The 18,796-nt window shown below is 34.6% G+C and overlaps 1 protein-coding gene across 1 annotated transcript in view; it reads left to right on the plus strand.

The window, feature by feature from the left end:
- LOC106460037 (transmembrane and TPR repeat-containing protein 2-like) overlaps positions 1-18,796 on the plus strand; it is a 293,344-nt gene that overhangs the window by 57,796 nt on the left and 216,752 nt on the right. Inside the window, exon 2 of the mRNA XM_022386643.1 lies at positions 9,094-9,145. Within this exon, the coding sequence (XP_022242351.1) occupies positions 9,114-9,145 (32 nt within the window). The 5' untranslated portion in view covers positions 9,094-9,113. The remainder of the gene's footprint in view (positions 1-9,093; positions 9,146-18,796) is intronic.

Raw genomic sequence — 18,796 nt, forward strand, 5'->3', positions numbered from 1 at the left:
TCTGTCGAAAAGCTTCAGCAGATATTTCTTTTGCAACATCTCAACCAACAATTGGTCCAGTTATCAACGCTATTTTTAAGTTTTGTACAACGAAAAACCTCTTCAACTATCTTTTCTTGTTAGATTTTTATTCAATATATTATATTCGAAAGACTTAAACAAATTCATTAATTTTTTTTACATAGCCGAAAACAGACCTTTTATACTTTTTATGCAAATAAATAAATCCAAAATAAATGTTTTAATTAATAAGGTTATGCTATATCAAATTTGGATAAATATCAATATTTTTGTGTTACAATACATTCCGAAAAAAAAAAAGGGGGTATGTAAGAAACTCTTTCAAACAACTTAATGTCTTTTACACTGCTGTATAGATAGATATGTATATCTTCAAGATTCACTAGGATTAGTTGTATTGTTTTTTTTTCTAAAACTTTGTTTACTGCCAAATGATACTTTTATTCTTGTTTTGGGGAATCAAAATTCGACCATGTGTAAAGATCGTATAAAAGGACGGAAATTGGTTTCTGGAGAAGGATGGCGTACATCAACGGTTTCATATAGAGTTGCAATGAAATTGAGTTTCTGTTCGATAAGTAGCATTGAAGATTATGGCAACAATTCTGGAATTTAATAATGACGTTGAATCAGCCTTTAGCACATCGTTCCAGCACGGTTTATCATATTTCTTTAACGTTATGGTAGACACGCACACTCTGGCGAAAAGAAAATTACAAGAAAAACCCTAAATAATCTGACCACAAAACCTCCCTGGTTCTGAGTTTAATTTGATCAAGTGTTTACTGTATTCAAAGTAAATCAAGCATCCACCCTGTGAACAACACGAGCTTTGCCAATACTTAATAAACGTTTCCACAGACATAATAAAACTAATTTTTATACGATCGATAACTTGCGAAACTATATTGAAGAATAAATGAATGTATAAATACACAGCGATATGAACTAATAGTTATTTGTTTGTTCCATCATTTGGTATGAAACATAACTTAATATTTGAAATTTTACGCCAATTTATTTATTTTGTTGTAAATCAAGTAAGCGATTTTCTAAATTTCTCCACACATTATACGGTGGAAAACAATTTTTTAGAATTTGAAGAGAGAATATACACATGTTTAACAATTAAGTATTTGTTACTTCTTCCTATTTACATTGAGCGTGTTAGATTAACTGGCAATATTTTTCAATGTTCAGGTTTTGTGTGAGCCGAGAGTGGCCCAGTGGTTAGCATTCCGGGATTTGTATCTGCGGATTCCATACACGTTTCTCTTTACCGCCAAAAAATGACTTTGCTCACTAATTTGAGGTCGTGGGTACGTTATAAAGTGGACGGTCAAATGTCACAATTCATTCAGACTCGAATAGCTTAAGAGTTGGCGGTGTGTGCCTTCTGTCTAATCTATTGATTCAAATCAGGGACAGCTAGTGCTAATAGCCCTCGAGTAGCTTTGCCTGAATATCTCTGAACAGACAAATTTACATCATGTGCACGATTCTGACTTTTAGCTAAGTGTTGTAGTTCATATAAATCACGCTAAAACGTTTTATTGTACGGTATAAAGTTTCGAAGGACAGACCAACGTTATAACAGTTTAAGCTATATGTACTTTAAAGCTGTTTATACGTATTGCTTGACATCGAGGAAATTTTGTCAATAGATAAATCACTGCCTGGCTATTTGGGAGTGGTAGATTTGTTAATTAATCTTGCCGATATCGGCTCCTCATGAGACCACGATACACTTCTGAGAGAGTGTCGTCGTAGTCAGGGTTTCTAACATTTAAAAAATGTTCAAAGAGCGAACAACTGGTTCCTTGGCCTAACGCCAGCTCGGCATTTTTGTCCAAGATCCACTTAGTTCGAGAATAATTCAACTAAGAACTAAGTAACAGCCTAGATCCGTTACGTGGAAAGTATTTTGATACTATTAACGAAAACCGATAAAGTAAATAAAGATGATCAATCAAAAATGTTTTCTTATGTAACCCAAAATTAAAAGAGTACATTATATACTACCATTGCGATTGGATTTGAAAATTTCCTTACACCGACTTACATATATCTTGAGTTATATTTAAAAATTATGCTAACCGTTAAGTGATACTTGGGCATTTTTAAGAAATGTTGCTGCTAAAAAATGTAGTCTTATATTTAGTATAGAAATGACTGAAATGTTGAGAAACATCAGCAGGTAACATTAAAGTATTAATCATTATTTTTTTTTGTAAATGAGAGGCCACTGGGGTTGTGCGGTAATTTAGAAAATGGGTATTAGTGTCAGTACTTCTGTTATCTAATTTAGCTGGCATGTTTACTTCGTCTTTTGGCAAATTCTTTAGGTTTCTCTCAAGGCATTTAATGTTTAGTACACTAAATTCCCAGGCTAATTTCCCAAATCGTCCATAAAAGTAGGAAAGAAGAAACTAAGAGGAGCGTTTATTTGATTACCTGCTATTGAAACCTTGCTACCATTAAAAGCTTTATTTGTGACGTATCGCATTCTTATTTAGTGGAGCTCACGGTAAGAGAAGCAGCTCCGAGAATCGATAAAATAAACAGATATAAAAGTAACCTGAAAATTAGCCTTGAAACTTGGATATGGTTATTGTTCCAAAACCTTTAACAATTACCTAACTAGAAAGTCTAATAGACGACGAGTGTATGTGTCAGACGCTGTTTTCTATGGAACTAATCGTATCTTCTGGTTGATATTTTCGCTAACTACCTAAAGCTGAAATGAAATGGTTAAAAAACTATACATTTTCCCATCTACAAGAAAAAAAAGAAAATTCTTAAAAAGAGTTTAAATCTTAGATTATTCTTCGAAGGTATACAATGCTGCTTGAAATAATTATTGAAACGTGTAAAATAAGTGAATAGCATCACTGTATCGTGTAATAATGCACAAGCTTTCTTGTACACATTTATTAAATCTAGATTGTTTTATAAAAGTTGAAATTAAAAGTTTTAATAAGCGTCATAATGTTCAATATCTATTTTTTTCATCTATGAAAATTGAATTAATAGACATATAACTGAAATCCTACAACTTGGAAGTACGACCGTTTAAATTATATTTTCGTCCTATTAGGAGTTAATTGAGTTAATATATAAAGCTATACAAGTAAATAATATTAGTGCGAATCTCCATTAGGAAATTATATTTTCTAGTTTACAAAACCTTGTGGTAATCATTTTTTTGTTTTCATTAATCTACTATTTTTCTTGTTTCCATGTGTCATTTCATTACCGAGTGCATCCTAAGGGAACAATGATAACTCCTGCTTGGATAGGGATACTATTAACAATACTTCATGCACTGGAAACTGTTCCTACATTGCTTGAATGTCTGAGGCATGTTATTTTTAGCATTCGTTTCGGTATTTTGCCATTTTTGTACGTGTTTTGTTTTTCTTTATGTTTTCAACGGATTTTCCAATTAAGACTAGAAAACCAATAACGTCTACATTGAGCTAATGCTCAACGTCACTTTACGTACCTCGGTAATTTTGTGGCGATCGGATATCAATTGTTGTCATAGTTAGTAGCTTATAAGAACATCTATGTCTACTTACTAATTCGTAACTTTTTTATATTTAGTTACTAATTACTATATAGTTTTCATCCTGCGGATCGCTTTTAATCTAGTGCCACCTTCAGGGAGATTCTGGGAAGGACTGTTTTCTGTGTTGGTAGACCTCGGGATCCGATTCTGGGTCTTCTTGATGGAAGTCTGGAGCGGGCAGAGACCTCATTCGTTTGACTAATGCACCATCAAGAAGACACAGAATCGAATCTCGGCCACTGCTAACAGAAACATTTCCTCTCGGGACTTCCCTGAAGACGGCAGCAGAGTAACAGCTGAAACGTAAATAGAACTAGTTAATAATCAAATAATTTTTAGTGACACAACAGACAAAATTAAGTTTAAAACTTTCAGGTTTTATACGGCCGGATTCTTTACAGTAAGTGTCTGTGAATTGTTGGCGATAAATTTCAACAACAAACGAACACCACATAATGCATTTGTTTTGAAATAATATATTAAAAATAAGTCAAACGTACATACAAAGTATCGTTACACTATTGATTATCGCAGTTGTATCCAGAGCTTTAAATAATTGTCTCATTTTCATCAAAACCCTTTGAATACCTTTTGACAAGACACATTATTCTCCCCTACTTTGTTGTGACAACACTGGGCTGTGACGCTCACTTTAAAATCGTCACTATAACTGTTGGTTACCACGGTTGTATCCAGAGCTTTAAATAATTGTCTACTTTTCGTCAAAGACCACACAGGTGGGTTCAGTTACTTTATTACACCCTTTGACAAGACACATTATTCTCCTCTATCTCTGTTATTACAATACAAGCTGTGAAACTCACTTTAGAAATAGCCTGTTAAGCCTAATTCACACGCAGTCTAACTTCACTTTCACTAACTTACTTAACCTAACTTGGTCGCCTATGTATATATAAATATATATATATTGCCCGACTGAGGCCTAGAACTTTCTATACACTGAAAAGCGTTATGATGAAACAATACTCAATGAAATAACAAGAAACGCTTAGAAGGTTTGACTTACAGGACATCAGCTCACAAAAACTGGGCTACACAACAACTGATTTCTAAAGAGTTACTTAAGCAAACCTGTGATAAATTATCTCTTTTAAAATACTAAATTTAACATTCGCACTTTATAACTATCTAAATCATGGCTCTCACGTTAAATTTAAATGAAACAGTTGTGTATAGCTAACAATAAGTTCCTATTCAAGAAACATTTACAATATTTTTTATACTATAAACAAAGACTGTTTTCAGTTCATACACACACACACACACACACACACAGTCTCCTCGTATAGTCTGCACGAACATTTACAGTTCCCTTGCTTTTTAGTCAGTTCTTTACTGATGTTGATATTTTTGTATGTTTCATCTCCACCCAGTGGTCTTAGGTCTAGTAGGTCTTAATTTTCTATAACAAAGCTACATTTGCTATGTCCATCTGTGCTTCGATAGCTGCACCCATTAGGCCTTTATCCCTCTCAAAGTACCTCTTCAACAGATTGGCGTGGTAGATCTTGGTATTTCCACCCACTTTCACTTTATAGTGCATTCTGTTGCTCACTTCTTGTACTTCAAAAGGTCATTTCCACTGCAGGATGAGTTTATTGTTGTCTGTAGGTAGCAGAACCAAGCCCTTCTGTCCGACCTTGAAACGTCTATTTTGGCATTCTTGTAATAGAGGTTCTTCCAAATGCTTTGGGCTGCATACAAACTCTATTGAATGAGTTGACCAGTCTCCTTCAGTCGATTTCTGAGGTCTAATACGGACTGGTATATGTTCCTAACTTCTGACTCCTTTTCTCCTGTCCACAGCTCTTTCAGTATCTGTATTGGACCTCGTAATTTTCTTCTGTACTACAACTCGGAGGGTGAAAATCCTGTACTTGCTTGTGGGGTTTCTCAATAAGCAAATAATACTGCCTACAGATACCTGTCCTAGTCATGTGATCTCTCCTCTTCAGCATGCTCTTTAAAACTCCATTGACTCTCTCACAAAGTCCATTACATCTAGAGTTGTATGAGGGGGTAAAGAGCTGCCTAGTGCTGATGAGTCTACATACCTCTTGTATCAGTTCTGAGGTAAAATGGGTCCCTTTGTCACTCAAGACATCTTTTGGAAAGCTTACTTTGCAGAACACTTCCAGGGGGCTTCTGCTACTCTCTCCATCTCTATCTTCGGCAATGCTCTGGCTCCTGGATAACGTGTCGCATAGTCAACTACTGTCAGCACACACTAGTTGCCCTTGTCAGAAACGGGTGCTAGTGAGCCAATGAAGTCCACAGCTACTCTAATGAATGGCTCTTCTATGATAGGCATCTAAAGCAGTGACACCTTGGCTACCTTCCTTCTAGGTGTTGTCCTTTGGCAGGTGTCACATGAATTGCATAATCTGATCACATCTCTGACGACTCCCAGTCAACGGAAGTGGCTGGTAATTTTGTCTACCATTTTCTTTGCTCCTAGATGTCCTCCAACCATCGACTCATGAGCTAGCTTCGTCACTTGAGTCCGATATTCTGTTGTTACTATGATCTGTTTAACTTCCCCAGTATAACTGTCTTGATATATTTCTCCCTTATGATCCTCCATTCTCTAAGTCCTTTTTCCCGTTGACTTGTGTTCTACTTTTTCCTGGGTACTGTCCCAAAGTTTCTACAGTGAAGGGTCTTTCTCTTGTACTTCCTTCGGTTTCCTTAAACCTGCATTCGGTATGTCACCTCTCGAGACTTGCAAGGTCTTGAGTCTTGGTTGCTTTTATTTGCTTGATCTCTATAGATGACTGCAGGTGCTTCATCGGTCTTATTTCTGTCTGGTTCGTCCAAACTTCTACTGCCTGGTAAATTTACAATCACCAATTCATAGATGGGTGTTTTCATACACACGGCCTCAATGTCTTCCACAACGGTATGTAGTGTCCAACTTTATTCCTGATATAGGAAACTTTCTCACTGTCCCATCAATCAGCACACACACAGATGTACCTTGACCATCATCTGGTCATCAGATGCTAGACTGGTTCTCATTGTTGCACCCAGTGTCTCTTTCTTGTTCCTTACATAGCTTTTGCCTGCTGGTATGTTGTGATTTATTGGCACCTCTCGATATTTGTCACATGCTCCAATTGCCACTGGTACTGTTGACCCATTTGATAAGTTGAGCTGACCATAAGTTGTGCACTGTTTAATCACTGAGATAGCACTTCCTTCTTGTGGTGAATCTGACACGTTGTCTGTATTCTCTTTCTTCTGGAACCAACATCCATGGTGACAGTCACCTTTTTTCTTTTTTCTTGCTAGCACAATCTTTATGGGTAGCTCCAGCTGCTTTATGTTAAGATTTCTACTGCTGTTTGTTGGGGACAGACTTGCATTTTCTCACAATGTGCCCCATTTTATAACAAATATAGCATATTTTGTCTATTGAGCTCTTGTCACCTTTTTCTATCATCCGGTTTGTGTTCAGCCGCCCCTGGATTCAACTTTAACTGGTTATTCTTGGACTTGCCTGTTATACTCCCTCTATGGGCTTCCATAAACTGTTCTGCCAGCTTGATCATCTCATCCATGTCTTTTTATGTTCTCCACTTTAGGAACAGTGACATGTCAGTGGAGCATGTGATCATGAACTGTTCACGTAGTAGTAGATCTGCCAGTCCCTCAAAACTATTTTCACACTTGACCACGTCAGTTTATCTTGTGAAGTATTTCTGTAAACTTGCTACAAACTGAAATACAGTTTTTCTAGTGTCAAATTTGACTTCTCTAAACTTCCAATGAAAACTTTCCTCAGTAAGTTCATAGGTTTCAGCAATGCCACTTTTAACTTGTCATAGTCCACAGTATCTTCTGATGTCATGCCACCATATACTTGTAGGCCTTTTCCTGTGAAAAGGGGTCTAAGATAGACTGCTCAGTCGCCTTTGTCTCAGTTTTGACTATGGGTGAATCTTTCATAGCTCTCCAGAAAATTATCCATGTCGTCTTCCTGTTCATCAAATTTAGGCAGATTGGGTCGTTTGGCCTTGACTCCATTGTCATTCTTGGGTCCTTTGTCTTTCTGTTGGGTGAGCTTTGTGATCTCAATTTGTGCTCTTGTTCTCTCTATTTCCAGTCTCTCCTCTCCTTCCTTTTCTTTTTTCTTCTTTCTCAATTTGTATTCTTATTCTCTCTATTTCTTCTTTCAATCTTTCTTCCTCTCTTCCCTGTTTCTCCTCCTCTCTTCTGTTGACACTCTTCTCTCTCTCTCTCTAGTTCTTTTTGTTGTTTAACAAACTCTGAGAAACTGCTATCTTTTAGCCCAAGTTGCTCATCTCTCTCTATCCATTTATCAAAATCAGTCGACATATTTGGTTATATAGCGTGATTGTAACCTCTACATTATTCTCGTCAACACTACAATTGGGCGTATCTAGGCCTAATTCTTTTATCTTTCACGTCCATTTCTACCGTCCTTTACTTCTGTAGTATCCTGGCTGGCTCGCCAAATGTCAGGTTTTATAGGGCCGAATTCTTTACAGTTGGTGTCTGTGACTTGTTGGCGATAAATTTAAACAATAAATGGACAGTACACAATCCACTTGTTTTAACATAATATATTGAAAACAAATCAAACGTATGCACAAACATCCGTTACACTGTTGGTTATCACAGTTGTATCCAGAGCTTTAAATAAGTTGACAAGACAAATTATTATTCTCTATTCTGTTATCACAATACAAGAAATAGCCCGTTACGGCTAATTCACACGCAATCTAACTTCACTTTCACTAACTTAGTTAACTTAACTTGGTCGCCTATATATAGATATATATTGCCCGACTGAGGCCTATAATTTTCTACACACTATGAGACGTTATGATGTAACAATACTTGATGAAAAAACATGAAACTCTTAGAAGGTTCGAGTAACGTGAAGTCAGTTCACAACAACTGAACTACACAACAAATGATTTATAAACAGTTACGTAAACAAACCTGCGATAGATTATTACTTCTAAAATTACTAAATTTAACACTTGTACTTTATAACTATCTAAATCATAACTCCCATGTTAAATCTAAATGAAAAAGTCGGGTATATCTAACAAAAACACAAAAAGATAGAAACATTTTACTAAAGCCAAATGACTAGAAAAACTGCCTTTTTATTAAGAGTAAATAGCAACTAATTAAGAAAAGAAAAGTTAGGAATTAATAATTAGACTTAGGTGATCGTATAGGCTACTAACCATGACAACGAACGTAATTTTATCTTCATTTACTCTAATTGTGTAGAATGTCACTGTCAGTTCTATTGGAAAGCGTGTGTGTGTGTCACGTATAAGTTGTATGGTTTCTCGTCGCTAGTATCTTTGACGGTTTTTACTGTTTCTTCACATGGATTTTTTATATTTAATTAAAGTAGTCTATCAGTTGATATTATTTTGGAAAGTATATTGTATGATATATTTTAGTGATATTTTCCTTATGTATACTTACTCCTACAGAAAACGTCACAGATCGATTGATGAATAGACGAACGAAGAGAGAGAGAGATAGGTAAGCAGACAGATATTTTTCGATTTCCCGATGGAGCAAATTAACCCCGACATTGATCTGAATTACATATTTTTTTAAAGACTAAACACACACACCGAAATAGGTTTCTATTTACGTTACTCATTTAAGAATACTTCACAAATTAGCGTCTAATAAATACTTTTAAGCAATTCGAACGTATAAGAATTACAAATTTTCTCGTTATAAAACCGTTTGTATAAAGTATAGAACTTAAGCCAAAGATATCGTTCGACAGAATTCTCAATAACTTATCTATAGAAAAAAACGTAATTTGGAAACCTTTTGATAGCCTAGATTTTTAACAGATTTTGTTATGAATTGTATCCTTACTTTATAGATAACGTACTTTTTTCGAAATGCTGAGACATCTGCCGCAGTAGCGATACTTAAATAAAATTAAAAAAAAAGTTTTTTTCCTCTCCTTTTGGGTCACTGAGAGTGTATTGAAATTAAGAGAGTTGTTACTGACCAATCTTTTTTCCTAAATATCAATGTGTAGAAGAAATAATGGAAATTGGATGAAAGATAATACTGTCTTTTTAAAGCTGTGTGTTCATTTGTTATTGTTTCCATCATCCTCTCTCACAGAATCATCCACACCATTTCCTGTAGTAAAATATGATCTTTCTCATTCTACTACTTCTCAATCAATTCCAAAAAAAAAAAAAAGTTGTCGCCAAGCAACAGAAGCACAAAACAAAAGCTGATGCTGTTTGGCAACCTGGTTTGTATAAGAAGAGCAGAAATGGTTAAGATTTTTCTCCCAACTGTCGGAGCGCCATATCTATCCTAACAAAAGAAAATAAGGTCACGTCTATCTGCGTATATGTTGTGGTCTCTGTCTTCTCAATTACAGAACCAGAGAAGACCCCATTTTCGGCAAGAAAATACATGTTCTATCACTATGTGTTACACTGATCATTGATAACATTTGTTAACAAGTTAGTGGAACGACGTAACGAAATAATAGAAGAAACACTAAATGATATAACCACCACGACTTCTTAACGTTTAACGAAATGGTGTTCACTGTCCGACTTGGCTGAATAGTTGAACATTATACTTTTGATTAAAAAAAACTGAATTTCTTTCGGAAGTTCGCACAAAACCACACATGGGATATCTGTGCTGATAACATTTGTTAACAAGTTAGTGGAACTACGTAACGAAAGAATAGAAGAAACACTAAATGATATAACCACTATGATTACTTAACGTTTAACGAAATGGTGTTAAAATATTGTGTGAATTTAATTTAAAGAAAAACAGAATTTGTTTCGAGAGTTCGCACAAAAGTACACATGTGATATCTGTGCTAACTACCTCTAATTTTGAAATGATAAAAGCAGGAAAGACAGTTGGTCAGCAGCACCTACCGCCAACTCTTGAGCTATTATAGTCGAATATTGGGATTTGATTGCCAATCTTTTAACGCATCCACAGTCACAAAGTGCGGAGCAAAAGTTTGTTTTTTATTAATGGGACACGAATCATGTATCCTCGGATTCACAGTCCGACACGCTAACCAGTAAGCCACGTCCGACCTAAATGCAAAGTTAAATTCGGATATATATATATATATATATATATATAGTAGTGGCGGAGTGTAAATTGTAGGATTAACGTATATTGGACGAATAATATTTATAGTGAAGTATTTACGAACTAATTTTCTTTACATGTTCAAGATAGTGGAGTACAAAAACGTTTTCATTGGGTAGACGTATTTGTCGTGAGTTGATAAATCTTATAATTGCTGCTATTTTTGGATTCATAGTTTAATGAGTAGAATGGTGTATCAATATGAATCTAGATCTATGAAAAACTCTACTAGTTTAATGAGTAGAATGACGTATCTCTATGAATCTAGATCTATAAAAAGACTCTACTAGTTTAATGAGTAGAATGGTATATCATTTTGAATCTAGATCTATAAAACTCTACTAGTTTAATGAGTAGAATGATGTATCTCTATGAATCTAGATCTATAAATAGACACTAATTGGATTCCATCTTTGAAAAGTTTGTCTGGGAATTATGTCCAAATAAATAACATTATCTTGAGGAAAGCCATTCTTCTGTCCCCAGAAATGCTTAAAATCAAAGAGCATTCAGGGTTCCTCTTCCTGTACCTAACCGTGTGTGCTCCCCCTTCCTTTTATGTAGAGACTATCTCACAATATTTCAATACTTAAAAGTTTACATCACTGGTATTGTTAAATGAGATATTAATTAACCTTAAATGCCAATTACTCAGTTTTAACAGGGTGAAAGTGATTACACTTGCTCGTCTTGAAAACCAATTGCATATATACTACAGAATAGAATGGATGACATAGATGAGATAGAAATCAAGTTTAAAGGTCGATTTCACTAAATGCCCTGTTTCTAAAACAACAAATATTTTACCCAATTTACATGTAATGTTGTTGCCAAATATTTTACAGTTTGCATCGACACAATGTGTAACATTTTGGTTTTAGCAATTTTCAGGTAAATAGTTTATAAATTCACCTCACGATATTATCTAACCCTCTTACACTATAACCTGAAGCTATTGAACTAAACGTAGCACAATTTACTTTGATATGTAGAACTATATTGTCTTGGATATATTCGCGTCTGTATGTTTATAATTGGATAATAAAGTATGCTTGTAATGAATTCCATACTAATATCTATGACGTATATTATAATTTGGCATAAAATACGCATACTTACAATATGCTTTATAATCTACAAGGACTAATGCTGCCCTTAAAATAATAATTAAAAAACACGTTCTAATTTTTCACAAAGCCAAAATCAATACTTAATTTCACTAAAATATATTAGCTCGAAATGATTAAGAAACGGGTTAAAGTTTCTAATATTTAAAGCAGATTTTTACATAAGGGCTAGGTTCGCTAATGTACAATATTCAAAAGTATACTTTTAAGCAAAAGGTCAGGTTTTACTGACGAAATAGTATAATATCGTATAGGATGGTTTAATATTTTGTTCCAAGGAGTCATTTGTTGTGGGAAAAAAACTGCAATATACATAATTTGCTCTATCAAATGTATGTTTGCCTGATAATAAATGTTTACTTTCATTAAATTTATATGTTTAAATACGGGGTTGGTTTCTACATTTTACATGTTCTTGAAGTTCTTGTCTTGTGCTTTTAAAGCAGTTTGTTCTGACATAAATATTAATTATGGCACTTCCATAAAAACTAAGAATGAATTATTTTATCGTTTTTTATCAGTCTTCATTAATCTTTGTGACACTTTGAATACTGTTTATCTCAGAAGTATAGATGGCGCTGCCATATCTATAGCAATTAACTTACTTACTTTTTGTTTTATTCCTAATTCAACTCGTACTGTCAGTTGGGGCGACGCTCGACTAGACTGTTGAGACGAAAAACGAGAAAACTGGATGAAAATACTGTTCTAACAGATAATTCTGTAGAAACACTTGCTGGATGATATATAAATATATAGTCCATTTTTTTTTTTTTGGAGGGAAGGGGGTAGGGTTGGTGACGTGTAGCCCGTTACAAAGAGGACTAAATATTCGTACATTTGTATCCTAAACAATATTTAAAATAAAAACTGTTACCTGTAGATATGCTAGTTATCGTTTAACTCGTTAAAATTCCGAGCCATTCAAGATTTTATGAATTTTCTTCCATCTACTTGATTTACGTAGACGTTTTTCAAATGAATGGCTAAACTTTATTTTCGTGAATCATACTGTTAAGTCGTATGGTTAATTTGATTTTTCTATACTTGTATTAGCATTGATTTCTAGCGTTAGTGTATTAGGTATACAAATAGAAGAGAAAATGTAATTTCAGTGTGATTGATTCAATAATTTGTTTCAACTAATTAATAAGTTTGTTTGTACCTGAAAATTATATCGCATTAAATTGTAATTTGATCTAGACACCTTGCTTCATAAATTCTGACTTATAACTGTTGTATGATTATTTCCGTATTATAAAGTATGTTTCATTTACTGATCATTTCTTTTAAGCCCTTTCTTTTGTTTCAAAATATTTATACAAGTTGACCATTACATTTCTATAAGTTATAATTTGTAGCGGCAAAGAGCTACATTATAAGACAATTTAAAGAACAAAACAAAGCTATATACATGCAAATATTTAATAAATAAGCCATATTCACAGTACTAAATCGCTTTGCCCCATTATGCTCACATAGGTTTCATGACACTTCATCCCCGTATTTCAACCTCTTCTCAACTCGTATTGCTTAGATATTTTGGTATATGTAATGAACTACTGCATAAAGATGTTTTTCTGTTAAAAACTAGCTCAAACACTCAAAGCTATGGATCTTATGTTATGGTTAATGATGAAGAAATGTCGCTTTTTTTCGTATTTTCAGTTGTGGATTACCTCTTTTTTTTTCAGAAATAATACTGTAACAAGTGAAAATATTCAAAAGTGGAATCATAATATACATATACATTATCTCATTTTTAGTGTTCAGACATGCTAAGATGCCTTTTTATAATCATTTTATTTATATATACATTTTTCTTTTGACAAAACAACTACACTGGACGAAATGTAAACGTCCGCCATTTTGTTTCTCTAGACACCGATGATCTGAAATTGGTGGTAAATTTTATGTTTTTTTATTTATTTCAGTACGATACTACTTTAATACTAATTCTGATTGTGATTTTGAGTCACTGATCTTGCCAGTCCTTCTTTTCACAGTTTATATGATAGAAAACACGTGCTCATGCCTGGTACACTGAAAGATGTCCGTATCTTGTCAAGCAAGACCCCGTCCATTCTCTGGTTAATTAGTTTTACTCTTATTTTTTATTATTGTTAGTTATTTATTTTTATATTGCTAGACAAATAAATAGATTGATACAAAGGAATAAATATGGAATATCTGTTACATAATTCGATATACAGCGCAACATAATGGGTTGAAATTGTTACGTCAGTTTGTCCGCGAAAACGAATAACTTAGTTAAGAAACAGCTCACCCACAGTTCTTGGCAAGCATTTACTAGGTGAATTGAATACTATGTCATTCAACGCCTGTCATTGCAAAGGTACACACACGCACTAGCGTGTGTATGGAAATGGTGAAGAATAACTCGGTCGTGAAACAGCTGGTCAGCTGCTGTTGTTGTCAGAAGCAATATTGAGATGAAAATAATATTAAAGTTTCCAGTTTGATAATTCAAGGCGAATTCTTACGTTCTTTTCAGATACTTCTTATATATTTTACAGTATTAATGGGCAAAATTATTTTAATACTTAATTACTTGTCACCATCTAGTATCATAATGAATATGGCTAATTCTTCGGAAAAGCAAAACAGAGAAACTATTTAAGAATTATAAATTGATTGTAGCACAGTCAATAAATAAATTCTAAGTGAAAGTAACTGAATCTTTCTGTCATGTTTGGCTTTAGATTATATTTCTGACGTTTGACAAATATAATCTTTGTCTTATTTCCAAGTACGGTCTAACTGTCGCATTATCTTTTAAACGTAGTTTTTACACAATATTTACATCACTATAAGGCCCGGCATGGCCAGGTGGTTAGGGCAGTCTGCGGGTCGCGGGTTCGAATCCTCGTCACACCAACCATGCTCGCCCTTTCAGCCGTAGGGGCGTTACAATGTGACGGTCAATCCCACTATTCGTTGGTAAAAGAGTAGCCCATGAGTTGGCGGTGGGTGGTGGTGGTGACTAACTGCCTTCCCTCTAGTCTTACACTGCTAACTTAGGGACGGTTACAGCAGATAGCCCTCGTGTAGCTTTGCGCGAAATTCAAAAACAAACAACCAAACATCACTATAAGCTGTCTGTATTTTTACATTTGAATGTTGTAATATTTACTTGCTAAAAGATGATTCTGTACTTGGTTTTGTAATTTATTTTTGATTTGTTATATTTTCCAGTACAGATGCATTACTTATAAATGTTTGTAAAGGTAGAAGGTTTTGTCTTTTCCTGTCTTACTTTTTGTATTTTCAAGGACACTTCACAATTTCCAAAAGAATTTTAAAATTCAGGCCATGAATAACCAGTTGGTAGCCTTTACCAGTAATACTCAAGTTAATTGCGCGTTATTAGAACAATGTTCTAGGTTCGGTGCTATCATTGAGCCATTGTCGATTGTGCTCACTCTAGTGGTCAATATTACGTATTATTGTTTGCATTGCAATTTCAACTGTAATAAGTTTTGCGAGGGACGGCGAGGCCAATAGTTGCAAGCTTTCGACAAACCCTCCACTGTACGTGGATGTGAGATTCCAAGACCACGATTATACAGACCAAAAGCGAATCGGAAGACTTGATAAATATGTGTTAAAATGGGATTGTTGTGGTCCCAGTTTCTCTGATCATACTTCTTATAAAACAGGAATTGATTTTCAGGCGCGACTGCAAAACCTTTATTTTATCTTTGGCTTTTGAACCTTCGTTAGTCTTCAAAGCTTTATTCGTCTCGTTACTGGTACCAAGAAATGTGCCCAACTTCTTCACAAAACCGTTTTAGTTCAGAGGGTTTTCTTTTGTAATCGAAGCTGTCGCTTTGCGGATGTGGGTGTTGCCCAAGCAATAAAAATTGAACCAGGAGGCTTGTCTCCCAATAATTTTTAAGGGCCAATATATCATTTCAAAAGACATATGAAAAGTTGATCGCGTGGTGCCTCCGGAGTTATATCAAACTATAGTTTCTATGATATGAGGGAGGCTATGACACTCGCTGGCCGTCAGTCTGCACGGGCACGTTGTGGCAACAGGTGCACGTGCTGAAGGACGTCTCTCTGATGTCACCCCCAAAGCTACACATTTTCCTACTCCATAGTCCAGCTTGGATTAGGGTGATGTTTCTGATCCCGTTACTTCCTTAAACAGCCTGTTATACGAGTTTTTACGCTGTCATAAAAGACATTAAAGAGCCCTTACTTCGAATTTTGTGACCTTTGACTCTACGTCGCTATAGGAATTTCTTCCTTGGAAAGGCTGCAACATATTTTTCAGTCATTAATTATCCCTGGCAGCTTTGCATTATTAAATGGTCCGTAATTCGTCGTGAACAAAATTATGTAGGTGTTAAACATGTCCACATGGCCCCTTGACTTGCATCTGATATGCCACTCTATTAGTATATACGAATCGTTCATAAAAAGTCTGATTAACCCTCTGTATTCTTGAAAACTTAATATTTTAAAGACACATGTCAATACTCATCTTATTATCTAGTTTCTTTTTTTTTGTAAGTTTATGCAGTAATTGTCAGTGCTTCTTGAAAGATCACATAGACTAATGGAACTCAAGCTGAAGTCAGTTTATAATAATTATAGTGTCTGAGCTAGCACAGAATCAACTAGAAAGACGTCCCTGTGAATATTTTTTCCAATAACCCAGCAAATGTCTTGTTATCGTGAAGCTGATATGTAATGAATCCACAGTACAAGTCTTTCTCCCAAGTCATTCTTCCTACTTCTTGACACTTCTTTTTAAGTTACCCCCCATAAATTGGTCAGATTCGAAAGAAAATATTCTCAAAGCAGCAAGGTTATAAAATGCGGTACTCCTATGTAATACACACACACACACGCACACATAAATGTTGCATACTGTAACCCCCTACACAAACACACACACACAAAGTGGTCAGATTCGAAAGAAAATATTCTCTAAGCAGCAAGGTTATAAAATGTGGTACTCCTATGTAATATATACACACACATAAATGTTGCATACTGTAACCCCCTACACAAACACACACACACAAAGTGGTCAGATTCGAAAGAAAATATTCTCTAAGCAGCAAGGTTATAAAATGCGGAACTCCTATGTAATATATACACACACATAAATGTTGCATACTGTAACCCCCTTCCACAAACACACACACACAAAGTGGTCAGATTCGAAAGAAAATATTCTCTAAGCAGCAAGGTTATAAAATGCGGTACTCCTATGTAATACACACACACACGCACACATAAATGTTGCATACTGTAACCCCCTTCCGCAAACACACACACATACACACATACTCATTCAATCAGATACTTATAAATAGCGGCTTATCGGAAAAATATGCTTCTCAATGAAACTGTATGGCATATGATGTGATTAGTTTATATATATTAGTTTGCATCGTTAAGATGGTATCTTTTGTAATTATTCCAGTTAAGATAGTTTAATGATTTAAATTATCTAAAATTCTCTTTAGATTTCACTAACACGTTTTCTAAAATTGGCATATCAAAACTACTAAATGACAGTGTCATTATAAGTAAAAAATCATTTTTCTGGAGTTTCAGTTATTTGCCATTACGTATTACCTAAGATACGTGGGTGTTCTAAAATACCTTCTTGATAATTTTTAATGGGTATTCTACATTGTAAAGTCATTAATTGCATCTTAGATTTACAAGTTTCTCAATTTCATGTTTCAAGGTAAATGCATTTAATATTCAAAATTATATTTCAATTTCTAAATAATTGAATTCTATAATTCAATATTACTACATTCTAAAGTCCAAGGCCACTGCATGCTTGAATTTTATTTATTCCATTTTAAATTGAAATTACTTTATTCTAGAATTAAAAATAGTACATTCTGGAATTCAAGATAATTAACTTGAAAAATTCGTAATCACCACACTCTAGAGTTCTAGACCCCTGCACTTTAGAATTCCATGGTGTCAAAGAAACTCAACGTTATTATTTTTCAATTACATCTTCAAGAAGTGGCAACAAATGATCCTCCTATATAAAGTGAGTACATATGGTGGGGATACCACGTGAATCCCCAAACTACCATCCACAGTTAATTCATTTTGGCTTACCAGTGGCTCGGCGGTAATTCTGAAGATTTATAACGCTAAAACTGGGTTTCGATACCGAGTTGGGTACAGTATAGATGGTTCATTTTATAGTTTTGTGTTTAAGAGTAAAACAAATAATTAATTTCAACACGTACTATAGAAGCTTAAATGAAGGATTACCACCAATGTCCCCTCTAATTTTTTCAATCAATGTGCGGAATGAATTTTTAGTGTGCACTAGTATCAAGGCAATGTGCGGATGTGCACTACCAGTTTATTTTTTTTTTTAGGGGTGGGGGTATTTTTAGACCATCGACCCTATTGGATCATTAGGCCGCTTTGCAATGCTACCAGTTGGTTATTTGGGCTTTAGATCTCCCGAATTCCAGACACGTGTTGAGACTCCTCACCATTAGTAAGGATGTGCGCGGCTGGAATAATGAAGTGCGCGGCAATTGATTGGTTGTTGTGCGGCCGCGCAGCTTAGAGAGAACACTGGTTACCACACATGTGTCATTAAACACAAAAAATACAGAACCATCTAAAATTAATTTATCTTGACATGTCACCAAATATTTTAGTCTCTTGAGCAGTAGTTAATCTTTTTTTTTAATATTGTTTAATGGTTACTGAATTGTCATTTAATATAGAAGTAATTAGATACCTAAGTTTATATACTCATAACCTATGATGTCTTATCTCCCATTTTAAACGCTTCTAAAATACGATCCTTATAATGCTAAATATAGTTTTACAATCTTGTTTATGTGATGCATACATATACATCACGTTGGTC

The sequence above is a fragment of the Limulus polyphemus genome, unplaced genomic scaffold (genome assembly GCF_000517525.1).
Source record: "Limulus polyphemus unplaced genomic scaffold, Limulus_polyphemus-2.1.2 Scaffold696, whole genome shotgun sequence".
NCBI lineage: Eukaryota > Metazoa > Arthropoda > Merostomata > Xiphosura > Limulidae > Limulus > Limulus polyphemus.